The sequence below is a fragment of the Mustela nigripes genome, chromosome 6, assembly GCF_022355385.1.
Source record: "Mustela nigripes isolate SB6536 chromosome 6, MUSNIG.SB6536, whole genome shotgun sequence".
Taxonomy (NCBI): Eukaryota; Metazoa; Chordata; class Mammalia; order Carnivora; family Mustelidae; genus Mustela; species Mustela nigripes.
Window position 1 is genome coordinate 134,257,693 of NC_081562.1, and position 13,403 is coordinate 134,271,095.

The 13,403-nt window shown below is 45.4% G+C and overlaps 1 protein-coding gene across 1 annotated transcript in view; it reads left to right on the top strand.

Moving 5' to 3' along the window:
- FAM171A1 (family with sequence similarity 171 member A1) overlaps positions 1–13,403 on the top strand; it is a 126,387-nt gene that overhangs the window by 53,753 nt on the left and 59,231 nt on the right. The window contains exon 2 of the mRNA XM_059404255.1: positions 12,772–12,999. Coding sequence (XP_059260238.1) covers positions 12,772–12,999 — 228 coding nt within the window. The remainder of the gene's footprint in view (positions 1–12,771; positions 13,000–13,403) is intronic.

Genomic DNA, 13,403 nt, shown 5'->3' on the forward strand with positions numbered 1-13,403 from the left:
GCCAGTCCTCCCGCAAATCCTACAAGGTCTTCAAGGCAGTCAATATCCCTGTCCTATGGATGAAGACGTGGAGGCTCAAGGAGGCTGTGGGCTTGATTGGGACCACACAGCCCCTGAGGAAGGAGCCTGAAGCCAGCCATGCATGCTGTGGCTGTGAGACATGCCTTCTGTAACGTTCGACATCAGTCCTGGACATTCCCATCAAGGAACTTAAATCGCCCTGAGATATTTAAGCTTCTTTCTGAAACAGAAAAGAGCATTTTAATAATAAGTTCACTGAGCTTGTTAACTGTCTCCATTCCCTTGGAAAGATAAGCACATATGGGTAATTTAATCATTGCATTGACTAAAGCAGCTGCTTCTGGGACCTTTATCTTTCTTTCATAGAAGTTCAAGTGCCGGGGAGCCTCACACACTTGGGCTATTCACAGCCTACCAGCAGGGCTCTTCAGCTTGCATTTTTTGCCCCTTTTTTCAATTCTAAAAGTAATTAATGAGTCCATTTCTTCACCACTAGCTCCCACTTAGCACTTCTGAACTGTTCTCTTCCTAGAGAAATGACTTGCGAAAAAAAAAACAAAAAACAAAACCCTTCTTAATCGTAAACATCTATAGACTTCTTTATTCAAAATAAATGTCATGTCATTTTGCTCTCAACCTAGTCCTAGACAAAAACTATGAAAAATGTATATCCATAGATATAAGGAGATCTGGAGATCTGGAAATACACATATGCATACACACACACAGAGGTTTTCCTCCATCAGGTTTCCTTGGCAACCAGCCACTAGCATCTTCCAGCAGATCTTTAAAGCTTGGCTAAGGTGTGTATGTTAATTTTATAGCCATGCTTAATATCGCTCATTAACTCACTCATTCTCAGATTCTTCCAGACTCTCCTGAGTGGATTTTGTGCCTTTGTGAAAATTCTAAAAACGCCAACAGAACAGAAGCGTTTTAAAGTGGTTGGTTCCAGTGATTTCCTTACAAACATTTGTGAGTCCTCTTGTCCCCCAGAATGTTACATTGTCATAATTCTCTTGTTCACTTTGGAAGGATGCTCTGTGAGCTCATACAGGCATTGGCCATATTTACATCGGATGTAAATGTCAGAATCATCGCGTACTTTCCCATATCTGACTAAAAGGAGAATATTGTTAGGCTTTTACATATGCATTGATTTCTATGGAAGGTCAGTAGAGTTGGAGCCATGGCTTTGTTAAAAGCTATTTTTAGCACTATCTCGGTGTTCAGGAACTGTTTCAGTTCTTATGTCTTCTGAACAGGTGGAGCATCTTTCATTCTATGCTGGTTTGAATTTTTTTGGAGACATTTTCCCCAAGATAACTATCGTACCTTCACGTAGTACTTTAAAGCTACGTCTGAGCAATTCCTGTTACCATGTAAGAGGTTTGGGATTGTGTCTGTTTAATTTCTTGTCAGATAACTCTTTTAGGTGGGATCATAGGAACAGTCCGAAATGATTGTGCTTGAGAATACTTGGTTAGGTATGTAAGTTGTTTGGTTGAATCAGGTCAATCTAGCATTAGTTTCCAAATTATCCTGGGATGTTTACCCAAATAACCCGTTGACCAGTCACAAGAATGTGGTCCCTTTTTAGTTGCTTTTATAATGTAACACACACATGAAGCCAGCCCCAGAAACTTCATTTTGTACTGGGTGCAATTACAGAATGACTTTTGCCATTTAACTTAGTGGTAAATGGAGAGACCTAACAGGATGCTTATCCAGTCTGCTTCAGTAAGTTGCTGGTATTCGAGTGTTACTACATTTTCTACTTCCATTATAGACTGTTTCAGGTTGGGGGAAGGAGCCATCCTGTTGTTTAAAAAAAAAAAGAAAGAAAGAAAGAAAGAAAATCAGGGCTGCCTGCACGGCTCAGTTGGTTAAGCAACTGCCTCGGCTCAGGTCAAGATCCTGGGAGTCCCAGGATCAAGTTCCACATCAGGCTCCCAGCTTCATGGGGAGTCTGCTTCTCCTTCTGACCTTCTTGCCTCTGATTCTCTCTCTCTCTCCAATAAATAAATAAAATCTTTAAAAACAAAACAAAACAAAAAAAAATAGAAAATCAGTGTCATACACAGATACATCATGTATTCTTTCTATATATCATGGCTTCATTAACTGCTGCTTTCATGAATGTTTATTGTGTATTTCAACATTCTTCGCAACTTGGTGATGTTGGGTAGAAAATTGTTAATGGAATGATCATCGGTTTGACCCTCATGCATATTTCTTATGAGGGGGAAATCCATTGATTGATGGCCCAGAGAGATCCCGGCAGCCCTGCCAGGACGGAAGTAAGATACGTAACATCTGTAACATAAGTAACGTCTGTTCCATAGAGGTTCAGACAGATGTAGGGGTCGGGGGCAGGGAGTGGTAAGAACATACGTTGTGTGCAGACAGAGCACGTCCCCTGCAGAGGTGGGCAGCCAGCAGAAGCCGCTCATGGAAACAGCCCAGATCTCTCCTTATTATACCAGCGGGAAGCTGTAACTGTCGAGTTGACCTTGTAGCAGACTTTTCATGATGTTCAGAGCACAAGTCAGTTGCCAGAGATTGTAAAACACCAAAAGGCACAAAATGGGATCCTAACTTCCCTGGCTGGGCTGCAGCAGCAAATGTACCTTTGCCATGCATTTTCAAGTGAACAGAAATTCAAGTGAAAATACAGAGATCACAATCCTCCACTGATAATTAAGGGACACACTTGCAAGGAAAACCTCCTGAAATGGGGGAGGAATTCTGTATCAGATATTGTGACCACAGATTAATAGAGAGGACTCAGGGCGGCTCCTGATTCAGTCAGGAGCAAAAGTGTCTTCAGAACAGCATGGCTCCTGACAGGACAGTTAGTTGGACCAGGAGGGAGGGACCAGTGCCCAGCAGATCTGTCCCTCTGAAGTATGCCTGCATTGTCCTTTCTCCTCTGGGGACAGAAGTGCTGGTCTTTGCAGAAGAATAAGGAATATTACTTTTATAATTAAGTACACACAAGGCTTGCCAAATGCTTAAAATGCAGCTGAAATTGGCCATACGGGAGTCCTGGGATACACAATTGTAGCAGATTTTTATTGTCCTACATATTATATATATATGTATTAGATATTATATATACTATGGCATATAACATATAACATCTGTTACATATATATGTGTACTAAATATGAATAATATATATATAACATATAACACAATATATAAGATATAAATAAAATATATATATCAACATATAATTATGTATAACTAATGTAGTATAAGTTAATATAGGTTATGTATATCATACAATATGTGATATATATAAATCTAAAATATATATATAATTTTGTTGAAAGACATTCATTAGATTTTGAGAGCAAATAAAATCGAATGATAAGGTGTATATGTACTAGGTGAAACTGGAGAAAATACAAGAAAACTCTAGTACAAAGTACATTCTAATTTTGCCAGATTACAAAGTAAAACAAACCTTTCATTTTTATAAAATACATACAGCAGATGGCAAGTTTCCTCTTCACACTCAGATGTGCCTGTAATTGCTGCATAAAGACAGGGAAATTCCATGAGTCCCCCAATACTGTAAAATTGTCACCACCGAGTAACATGGGGCAAAGTGTCCTAGAGCAGAGGTCTGGTAGCGTTTTAAAAATAAGTTCCTGTTTGGAAAACATTTTTCAATGATGGGGTCCTTTTTTATTGTTTTATGTAAGACATAAAAAGCCATCATAACTCCTTTAATTTTCCACGAAGTCTAACTAATCATAGTTCTGGCAGCTCAAGATTCCTTCTCCACTGCTTGGCCGGGGGTGAGGCAGCCGCAGGGGCTCCAGGCAACTTGGGATAGACGCCTCTGCTTGGTCTGCTGCCGGAAAAGGACCTCCCCTTAGCGGAGCCCCTCTGGCCAGCCTGGCAAATGCTGCATTTCCAACCGGGTGGGTTGCTGTGGAAACCAACAGCTCTAAAAACCAAAAGGAAAGGAAAAAATTAAAAATCCCAGAATAAAGACTAATTTGAGAGGATATAAAAGGGAATGAAACACAGCCACAGGGAGCCAAAAACTTCTTAGAAACAAAACCAAAATGGAACGAAAAAAGATGGCGCCCCTGAACTTCACTGTCCCTTCCCAGATGGAGCCGGAGTTGGCGAGAGCCCGGGCAGGTGGAAGGTGAGAGGCGCAGGCTGTTCAGGGAGCAGGTGAGCCTCATCTCCCAGCTCTGTCCCCAGCAAAAACCACAGAGGACTTCCCATCTGGAGTAGGACAGAGGACATGGGAGCATGTGACAGAGACTTGAGATGTTGGGCCTGGAGTTTGGATGAGAGATTATGAACTAATGTGTTCTGTCACTTGCAGGAAAGTAACTCAAGGCATAAAGTCTTTGAAGAAGACACAGGAGAGAGAGAAACAAGGCCCCCCAGGGTTGGCGGGCAGTGTGTGACCCTGACCAGGCTTCCTCCTGAGCCAGCACAGTGTACACCATCTGCCCGGCCTCTTGCCCCTACCACTATGTTTGCTCTCAACTTGCTGCCGAACTGGTGGCTTCTCTGAAGCCAGCAATCGGAAACAGCCTTGTTGCCTTTCATTCTAAATCTGTGGCAGAAGAAAGGAAATGACTAAAAGATAATGTTTCGTTTTCTACCCACAAAGCAGATGTTCTTTGTACTACTTCAAATGGACTAGCTTGTGCCCACAGAGCCAAACTCTGTGTTTGCCAAGAGCAAAGGAGCCCTGAATCATGGTGGAGGGAGAATTTCTGAGGAGCTATTGCTTCCTTCTCGCTGCTTTCACTGGCTGGTGAAAATTTGAGGGGAATGCTCTAGAGGCGGTGGCTGAATTTGTGATCCCGAAATAATTCGCTGAGTAAGAGTGTGTAACGAAAAGAGACCTGAGCCCACATTCCGGGGAGGGGGGCTCCACCCACTTCAAGCAAACAGAATGAGAACATAGGATGGGTATTATGTTAGTCAGGGCTCTCCAGAGAGACAGAATCAATAGGATGTATGTTTATGTAGAACGAGAGCTATTATACAGAAATGACTCATGTGATTGTGGAGGCAGACAAACCCCAAGATCTATAGCCTGATTCAGCAGGCTGGAGAACCAGAAGAGCCGAGAGTATAGTCGTGGTCCAAAGCCTGAGACCTGAGGCCCAGGCAGAGTTGGTATTTCACCTTCAGAAAGCAGGAAAAGCCAATGTCCCAGTTCACAGGCTGTCAGGCGGGAAGAACTTGTGGGGAGGGTCAGCCTTTTTGTTCTATTCAGCCCTTCAACTGTTGGGTAAGGCCCACCACATCAAGGAACGCAATCTGTTTTACTCAGTCTAATGTAAATGTTAATCTCATCCCAGAAACACCCATATAGAAGCACCCAGAATAATGATGACCAAGTATCTGGGTACCCTGTGGCCCAGTGAAGTAGATGCATAAAATTAATGATCACACATACTGAGAAGTTAAGCCAGAGTGTGGAGGAGACCCTGACGGGTGCAGCTCCAAGAAGACAGTCCTCAGCCACATGGTGTCATGCTAGGACGGTCCAGAAGTGAGGAGTACAGACACCATGACCCACCCTAGCTAGTTTAACCAGACAAGACATCAGTCTGGCTTTCAGGGAGCTCACAGAAGTTCTTGGAGGATGGGGCTCGTAATCAGAACAGTGCCCAAGCCATAGGGCCAGACTGACCCAGGGACGTCCTGTCTTCCCTCCTGCACTAAGACAGGGCGGCTTGCACTGCTCGCCCCAAACCAGTTGCATTCTCCTTCGGTCAGAAAAAGCACCTGCTTTTTTATGCTGCTGTATTCTAAAGCAGAACCCAGAGAGAGGATAGCAGATCTGCAGAGTCCAAGTCCATTCCTCCTCCTCGGCTACCAGGGAGGATGAGAAACCAAACTTTCCGGCATGTCCTTGAGGCCGCACGAATGATGTAGGAGCACAGTCGAGAGGGGAAGGCTGTTCAGGAGATGCTGATCATCTTCCCACACTATCCTTCCAGCCTCCCTTCAATTCCCAGCTCCTCTGGAAGCATCCCACACTGAACTCCATAAACCATAAGCATCGGGACCGGTATTCATGCAGGACTTGCCTGTTCCAGTTAACGGGACGGTCACAGGCACCCCCCTTTGTAAGTCTTCTCCTGTCACCCCCACATCACCTCTCCCTCTACAGACCTTTGAGATCTTTTTTCTTTGTTTTTGTTTATAAACTCCAGACCTCATTAATCTCTTCTTTGCTATATTTTTTACTCTTTGTTACCCAGTTCCATCCTTTTTGCTCTCTGTCATGTGAGTTGGTCTGTTGGTTTTACCTCCCCCACTGCCCCAAAAACCCTAAACTTTGTAAAAACAGGACTCATATCTTTTTTCTTCTTTTTTGCTCCCCCATAGTACCTGATGTCATGCTAAGTGTACTGTAAATATTTTCTCGTTATTACAGTTCATTAGCTATCTGAATTAATGTTTTTCAAATGAATTTCAGTAGTGTCTATTGAAAACAACCATGAATAGGAAATAAATGGAACAACCAAAAACCACCCAGAGCTATTTAGGCCATGTACCTGATGATATCTAGAAATGCCCATTAGTTTTAGGGATTCATTCAGCAGACTAATTGAGTGCCTCCTCTATACCAAACATTATTGTCTGTGCTTGGAATACATGAATGAAGAAGAAAAAAAGAAACAGACAAAATAGCTGTCTCAAAGCTCACATTCTAGAGGAGTCAGACAGTTAATAAACATGTAAGTTATGAACATTATAGAACTGATGAGGGTTGTATATAGAAGAAGAAGTAGAAGCAGAGCAGGATAGTATCAGAAGCACACGGTGGCGTTGGGATTGGCATTTTGGATGGGACGGTCAGAACCGTGAAGAGAAAAAATTGCTTTAGACAAGCAGAGAAAAACTGAATTTTTGCTGAATATGAAATAATGTAAAGAGTTTGTTCCATAAATTGGGTATGATAATGACATTTTGGTTATTTTTAAAGTCTTATATTGTTTTGGAGTTCTTTAAGAGATAATCTTAAGCAGGCTCCATGTCCAGTGTGGAGCCCAACATGGGACTCGATCCCATGACCCTGAGATCATCACAGAGCCAAAATCAAGAGTTAGATGCTTTACCAACTGAGCCACCGAGGCGCCCCAAGTCTTTATCTATTGTAAATGGAAGTATTTATGGGGAAATAATGTGAACTAATACAATTGGGATCCGCCTCAGAATATTCCAGCAAAAAAGCAAGGAGAGAAGGAGGGAGGGAAGAAACGTTGAGTCAGGGGAGAACAGGTGGAAGGAGAATGGTAGAAAGTTGGTATTTGAAACTCGATTGGTGCAGAGAGTTTCCTCATACTATTCTTCCTGTTTGTATAGATGTTCTAAAATTTCCATAATAAAAATTACATAAGACAGATGAATCATTGAACTCTACCTCTGAAACTAATAATACAATCTATATTAATTCATTGATAAAAAAAATTTTTTTTAATTATATATATATTTTTAATTTTTAAAAAGTTAGAAAAAAGAACTGGTGGTTAGTAAAGTCACTCAAGAGGTGACTGGTTTTTGGTTTTTTGTTTTTGTTTTTGTTTTTTAGAGGGAGAGCAATCGAGTGGCGGGAGGGGCAGAGAGAGAGGGAGAGAGAGAATCTTAAGCAGATTCCCCACTGAGCATGGAACCTGTCCTGGGGCTGGATCCCATGACCCTGAGATCGTGACCTGAGCCGAAACCAAGAGTCGGATGCTCAATCGACTAAGCCACCTGGGTGCCCCAGAAGGTGACATTTAAGCCAACAGGGAGGAGAGAGATACACAGAAGGGTGTTGGGGAAAAGTGTGGCATGCAAACGTTTGGTACAAAGCACATTCCCAGAACCCTGGCCTCTGCCTTATTCCCTGAATGGGGGAAGGTGTAGGAAGTGGGGGTAGGCAGATACTTGGGGGAGGGGCTGGACAGAGAACACAGAACCTTTCAAGTCACTGTAAGGACTTCAAGTGCAGGTCAGACCCATTAGGGCTTCAGAGGCATGCTCAGATGTATTTTCTTCATCAAACCGTTCAGGTACCTGCATTTCTTTGCTCAGGTCCTGAGATGAGAGTTTGTAGTACTTGATCAGTGCTATCCAGTAGAATTTTCTGTGTTGCTGGAAATGGTCTCTCTCTGCTGGTCACTCTGGGAGCCTCTAACCGCAGGTGGCCGTGGAGTACTGGAAATGTGCATAGTGTGATCCAGGAGTTCTGTTTCTTATTTAATCTTATTTTGATTAATTTAAACTGAAATTTAGATGCCCACCTGTGGCAGGTGGCCCCCATCTTGGACAACACAATGTTAGGATGTTTGGTTGCCCTCCAGCATTTCCCTCCACACTGGTTATTACTCAGTTCCAACAACTAAGTCATTCTCACCTCAGGACATTTGCCCCTGTGCTTGGTTGGTTCCTGTGTGTCCTTCAGGCCTGAGCTTATATGACATCTCCTCCAGAGGCCTTCCCTGACCTCCCTGTTGGGGGTAGGTTCCCGCTCCTGCTGGTGTCCTCAGTTCATAATTATACTTGGTATTTACTTATTATCTAAAGCCAAAATTTCCTCAGCGTCAGGGGTTTGATCCTCTTGTCTCCCCGCGTAGCGGGCCTGCAGCAAACACTGAAGTGGAAACAGAGAAGCAGCGGCAGTGTGCACAGTTTGGGGGGACGGAGATGAGGGGCCTCTAGCCCAGTTTGGGTGGGGGGTTGCTGAGTTAGGAGCAGTTTCTCAAACCTGAAGGTGGCCTTTCAGAAGATGAATAGAAATAAGGAACATGAAAGTCATGTTGTAGAAGGGCCTTTCCTACAAAAATCAGAAGCCACCGCAGAAAGGAGGAGTAAGGAACGCACGGGGTGGCGTCTGCGGGCCTGTGGGCAGTAACGTGCGGATGGAAGGGATCCTGATTGTGGAGGACCTCAGGTGCCTTGAAGTGTATCCTGTAGGTCAGGGGCAGCAGATTTTATTTTAAGAGCCAAAAGTAAATAGTTCAGACTTTACAAGCCCTGAGATCAAAGCTTCAGAACTCCACTACTGAAATGCAAAAACAGCCTTAGACAATATGCAAACGACTGTGGCTGTGCTCTAATAAAACTTTATTTATGGCCACACATTCAAACTCCAGATAATTCTCATAGGAGATGAATTATTCTTTTGATTTTTTTTCTTTTCAACCATTTAAAGAGTAGAAACCATACTTAGGGGGCGCTTAGGTGGCTCAGTGGGTTAAGCCTCTGCCTTCAGCTCAGGTCATGATTCCAGGGTCCTGGGATCGAGCCCCACATCGGGCTCTCTGCTCAGCAGGGAGCCTGCTTTCCTTCCTCTCTCTCTGCCTGCCTCTCTGCCTCCTTGTGATCTCTGTCTGTCAAATAAATAAATTAATTAAAAAAAAAAAAGAAAATGAAAAGAAACCATTCTTAGCTCACTGACCATTCAAAAATGAGCCACTGGCCTCATTTGTTATCCGGCTGTGTTTGGTGGGAGACATTAAAGGGTTGGGAGGGGGACAGGAAGTGGTCACATCAGGATGCCAGCTAGCTTCCTCTGGCTTCGGTGGGATCTCAGGGGCAGGTGTGAAGACAGTGGTGGTTTCTGTGAAGAGGCTGGGCTGCCGTCAGGGTAGGCGATGGTGGGCTCTGAAATAGGGCAACATTAACAAGGGTGGGAGAGAAAGGCCTGCCTTGTGACATACATTCTGCAGGCAAAATCAGTAAGAGCTTGGTGATGGATGTTCAGGGTAAGAAGTAAAAGAACGGTGCCCTAGCTCAGCAGAGTCCATCGGCTCTCACTGATGGGCAGCCAAACAGACTGCGTCTTCATGCATAATTAGTTTGGAGCCCTGTATACAGGGTCTTCCTTGACTCTGCAAAATGAGAGTAGTTTCAGTAAATAGTGCCTCCCCTAGTCCTAAGATTAGTCATTTGGTGGGAACAGTTTTGTTTGCTGTTGAATGGATAACCTAATTCTAGATGTTACTCTAGAAAACTGATACCCCAGTAGTCTGTAATAATCATCTAACCGTACTGACATTTTCTCCCTTCCTGTCATTCCAAACAAAGTAGCTAAACGATCTCTTTCAAAGTATGTAATTGCAGAACGTAAAGTAGGCTTCTGGTGTTAGAAGAAATTCCAGTAGTAAGAATCTAGGACATGAATTATAGTAAAACGCCTTTCACCGTTGATTCAAAAGTGCTTTGGCTTTTTCCAGATCCTTGCTGCTCTTGTGAAGCCGCAAACAGTGAAGAGAGAGCAGGAACCTTGTAATCCCAATTGTTGGTAAATGTTTCATTACCATAAAATTACATAAATTATCCCTGCAGTCCTACAAAGCTACCTTTCCACTTGCCCTGTTCTAGGGGATTTCTGCTGTGTGCGTATTAACAAACGCAGAGTTAATTTATGTTATAATTTCGGGTGCCACCTGGGGACACCAAGACTTGGGTTAAATAAGAAAACACGTAGGCAGTGTACATCCTGCAAATCTGCATTGAGGTAACCGATAAGATTGGAGCGGATTAACTCAAGTGCCTTTTTGTAAGGCCGCATCCTCGCTTTTCATGATGTTGATTTTGTCCCTCTGTGGACGTTCGTTTTCTCCCTAAATCGAGTAGCCAAGTTCAGCTTCCTTAGCATTTATTTTTCTCTATGAGGTTTTGAGAGATTTGTTTGGTGCAAATCTCTAATACGTAGGTCTACGGTTCTTTAGCTGTTCTTCATGGTTTGTCTGATCAAGAAATAGATCAGGTCGCTCAGTGGGGGAAAAAAATGGGTGGTTGGCTGAGATGTGCAGGATTCAGAAGGTTACTTTAGGCAGTTGGCTGGTTAACCAAGGCAACCATCCTTGAACCAAAAGGCATTCTTCTCACTGTGGTTGCCCCAGCAGAGAAAGGGCCTTGGATGTAAAGTTGTTATTCCCCGAAGACGGATGCCTCGTCCCTGCGCTTTGTTTTATGCCTTTCTCCCCTCCAGCGCCCTTCTCTGTGCCCCGTCCAGCACCCCCGTACGCCAGGACTGAGTGCTTAATGGTGACCACTGTGTTTATGCTTGCTCTGTGAGGCACCGCACTCAGTGTCTCCACCTGCGTGTGGAACTATGTGTTGTTGTCACCTCCACGTTATAGAGGAGCAAACAGGCCTGGTGAGGAGAAGTACCTTGCCCTGGGCTCCTTGGCTAGAACTGGCTGAGGCTCAGATTCAGACCTAGTGGGAACTGCAGTAGGAGGGCTCTGGGGTTCATGCCCATGGGATCAGCTCTGCGGCACCTGCCTCCTTCCCCCTCCGTGTGATGTCCGGCCCTCCCCCGAGCCAGACCCCTGTGGTTCTGTAGACAGGAGCCTCCCTGGTCGCCTGCAGGGTCTTTGCTTGTCCTTGGCCCCACTTGTCTATCGCAAGGCATCAGTAGGGCTTCCGATCTGAAGCAGCTCAAAGTGTATGGCAAGGAGTGTCCAGGAGTGTCCTGGTGGACTTATGTATGTCACTGGGCACCAGCCACTCCCTTCAAACCCTTCCGGTCTGGAGCGCCTGGCTGGCATCTTTTAGCTGACATCCGCCGTGATGCTGGAGTCTGGTCCACTTCATCCCTTCCTGGGTTACTGGGAGGCCTCTTCGTGGATGCTCGGCGTCCAGTCTTGCCTCTTCCCCAGTCCATCCTTCCCCCTCGGCCAGAGGTTTCTATAACAAATTTAATTGCCACCCCCTTGTTTAAATTCTTTGTGACTTCCCATTGCTCTTGGGATCCAGAATGATCCTTTTAGGTTCCTTGTAAAGCCCTGAGTGGTCTGGCCCCTGCTCGCCTCTGCAGCCTTTCCCACGTGGGGCCTCATGGCCCTCAGGCTGTCTGACATCCGTCAGAACCTGTGTTTCTCCAAGAAGCATGGCTGTTCCCTTGCCTCTGAGCCTTTGCGCATGCCGTTCCTTCAGTTCCCCCTTCATGCCTGCACCAGACCTCTCCCAGCACCGCGCGTGCCTGTCTCCTCACTTGTCTTCACCGCTGTGGTTCACATGATTACAGTTCTAGGCACAGAGGAGCAGCTCAGTAAACATCCCTCGCATGAACAAATGAAAATTACTCATTCCTTTTTAGATTTTTAACATGAATTTGGACCTATATCCTGCACTCATGAGCTGGGTTTGCCAGTATTACTGCCTCGACTTCATTTATCTTTTCAAATCTTTTTCCCCCTTCCTGTAAGCTACTCTCTTCCCACTCATCAGGTCCTCCTTTAAAGACATTTTGGACCACTTTCCGGTCTAGTCCTCCTGATGGCCAGCACAGCGATCCTGGGTAGCTCTCGTCCACACTCGGCAGGACTGTTGAAGACTCTGGGTGCAACTCTGACAGCCTGCAGGGGGTCCGTCGGTAGCACCCCCCACACACACTCCCTGTTTGGACCCTGTGTGCCAGCAGCACTGGAAAGGATAAAAGAATACTGTGTTTGCACACAGTATCTTAAAGGGATAGAATTTTCTCTGTTATTTGTTGGAGTGAGCACAGAGGAGCAAAGAGGAAGGCCGTTTGTGATGGGCAGGGTGGGTGGGTTGGTGGGGGGGAATCATGTAAAGTAAAAAAGAATCCCTAACAAGAAAATGTTCCCTGGTTCCAGCAATTCCCATTTTGCACGTGGCTCTAGGTTTGCTTCGCACATACCCCCTTCCCCGGTCCCGCCAGCTACAGCAGAATTGTTGTTGAGGTGGGCTGGGTAATAGTGGTTCTTCTTTGTTGCTTTCTCCTCCCTCCAGAGGTGACCCTGAAGGTCCACATCAGTGACGCCAGCACCCACCAGCCCATCCCAGATGCGCTCATCGAGATTTTCACCAACCAGGTGTCCATCGCCTCCGGCACGTCGGGGACAGATGGCGCAGCCTTCGTTAAGTTCCAGTATAAGCTTGGCAGTCAGCTGATCGTCACCGCCACGAAGCACGCCTATGTGCCAAACTCTGCGCCCTGGAAGCCCATCCGGTTACCCGGTAAGGCCGTTGGAACCTCTCCCTAAAGCAGAGCTCATGGTCCCGCCTAGTGCTGGAATCAGACACAGAAGCAGTTTTTAAGGTGGATGGCAGATGATCAGGAAAATGGGGGTTTAGCCTCTGCTTTACTTGTGGGGGCTATTTTTTTGAGATTGTATTTATTTGTCAGAGAGAGAGCGCGCATGCATTCATGCACACAAGTTGTGGGGGGCAGAGGGAGAGTGGGAAGCAGATTCCCTGCTGAGCAGGGAACCCCGTGCGGGGCTTGATCCCAGGACCCCAGAATCATGACCTGAGCAGAAGGCAGATGCTTAACCTACTGAGGCCCCCAGGTACCCCTACCTTTGGGGGCTTCTTATGGGAAGGAAAGGTGGGGTCCTGTATGAAGCAGGCAGGGGCTCTCC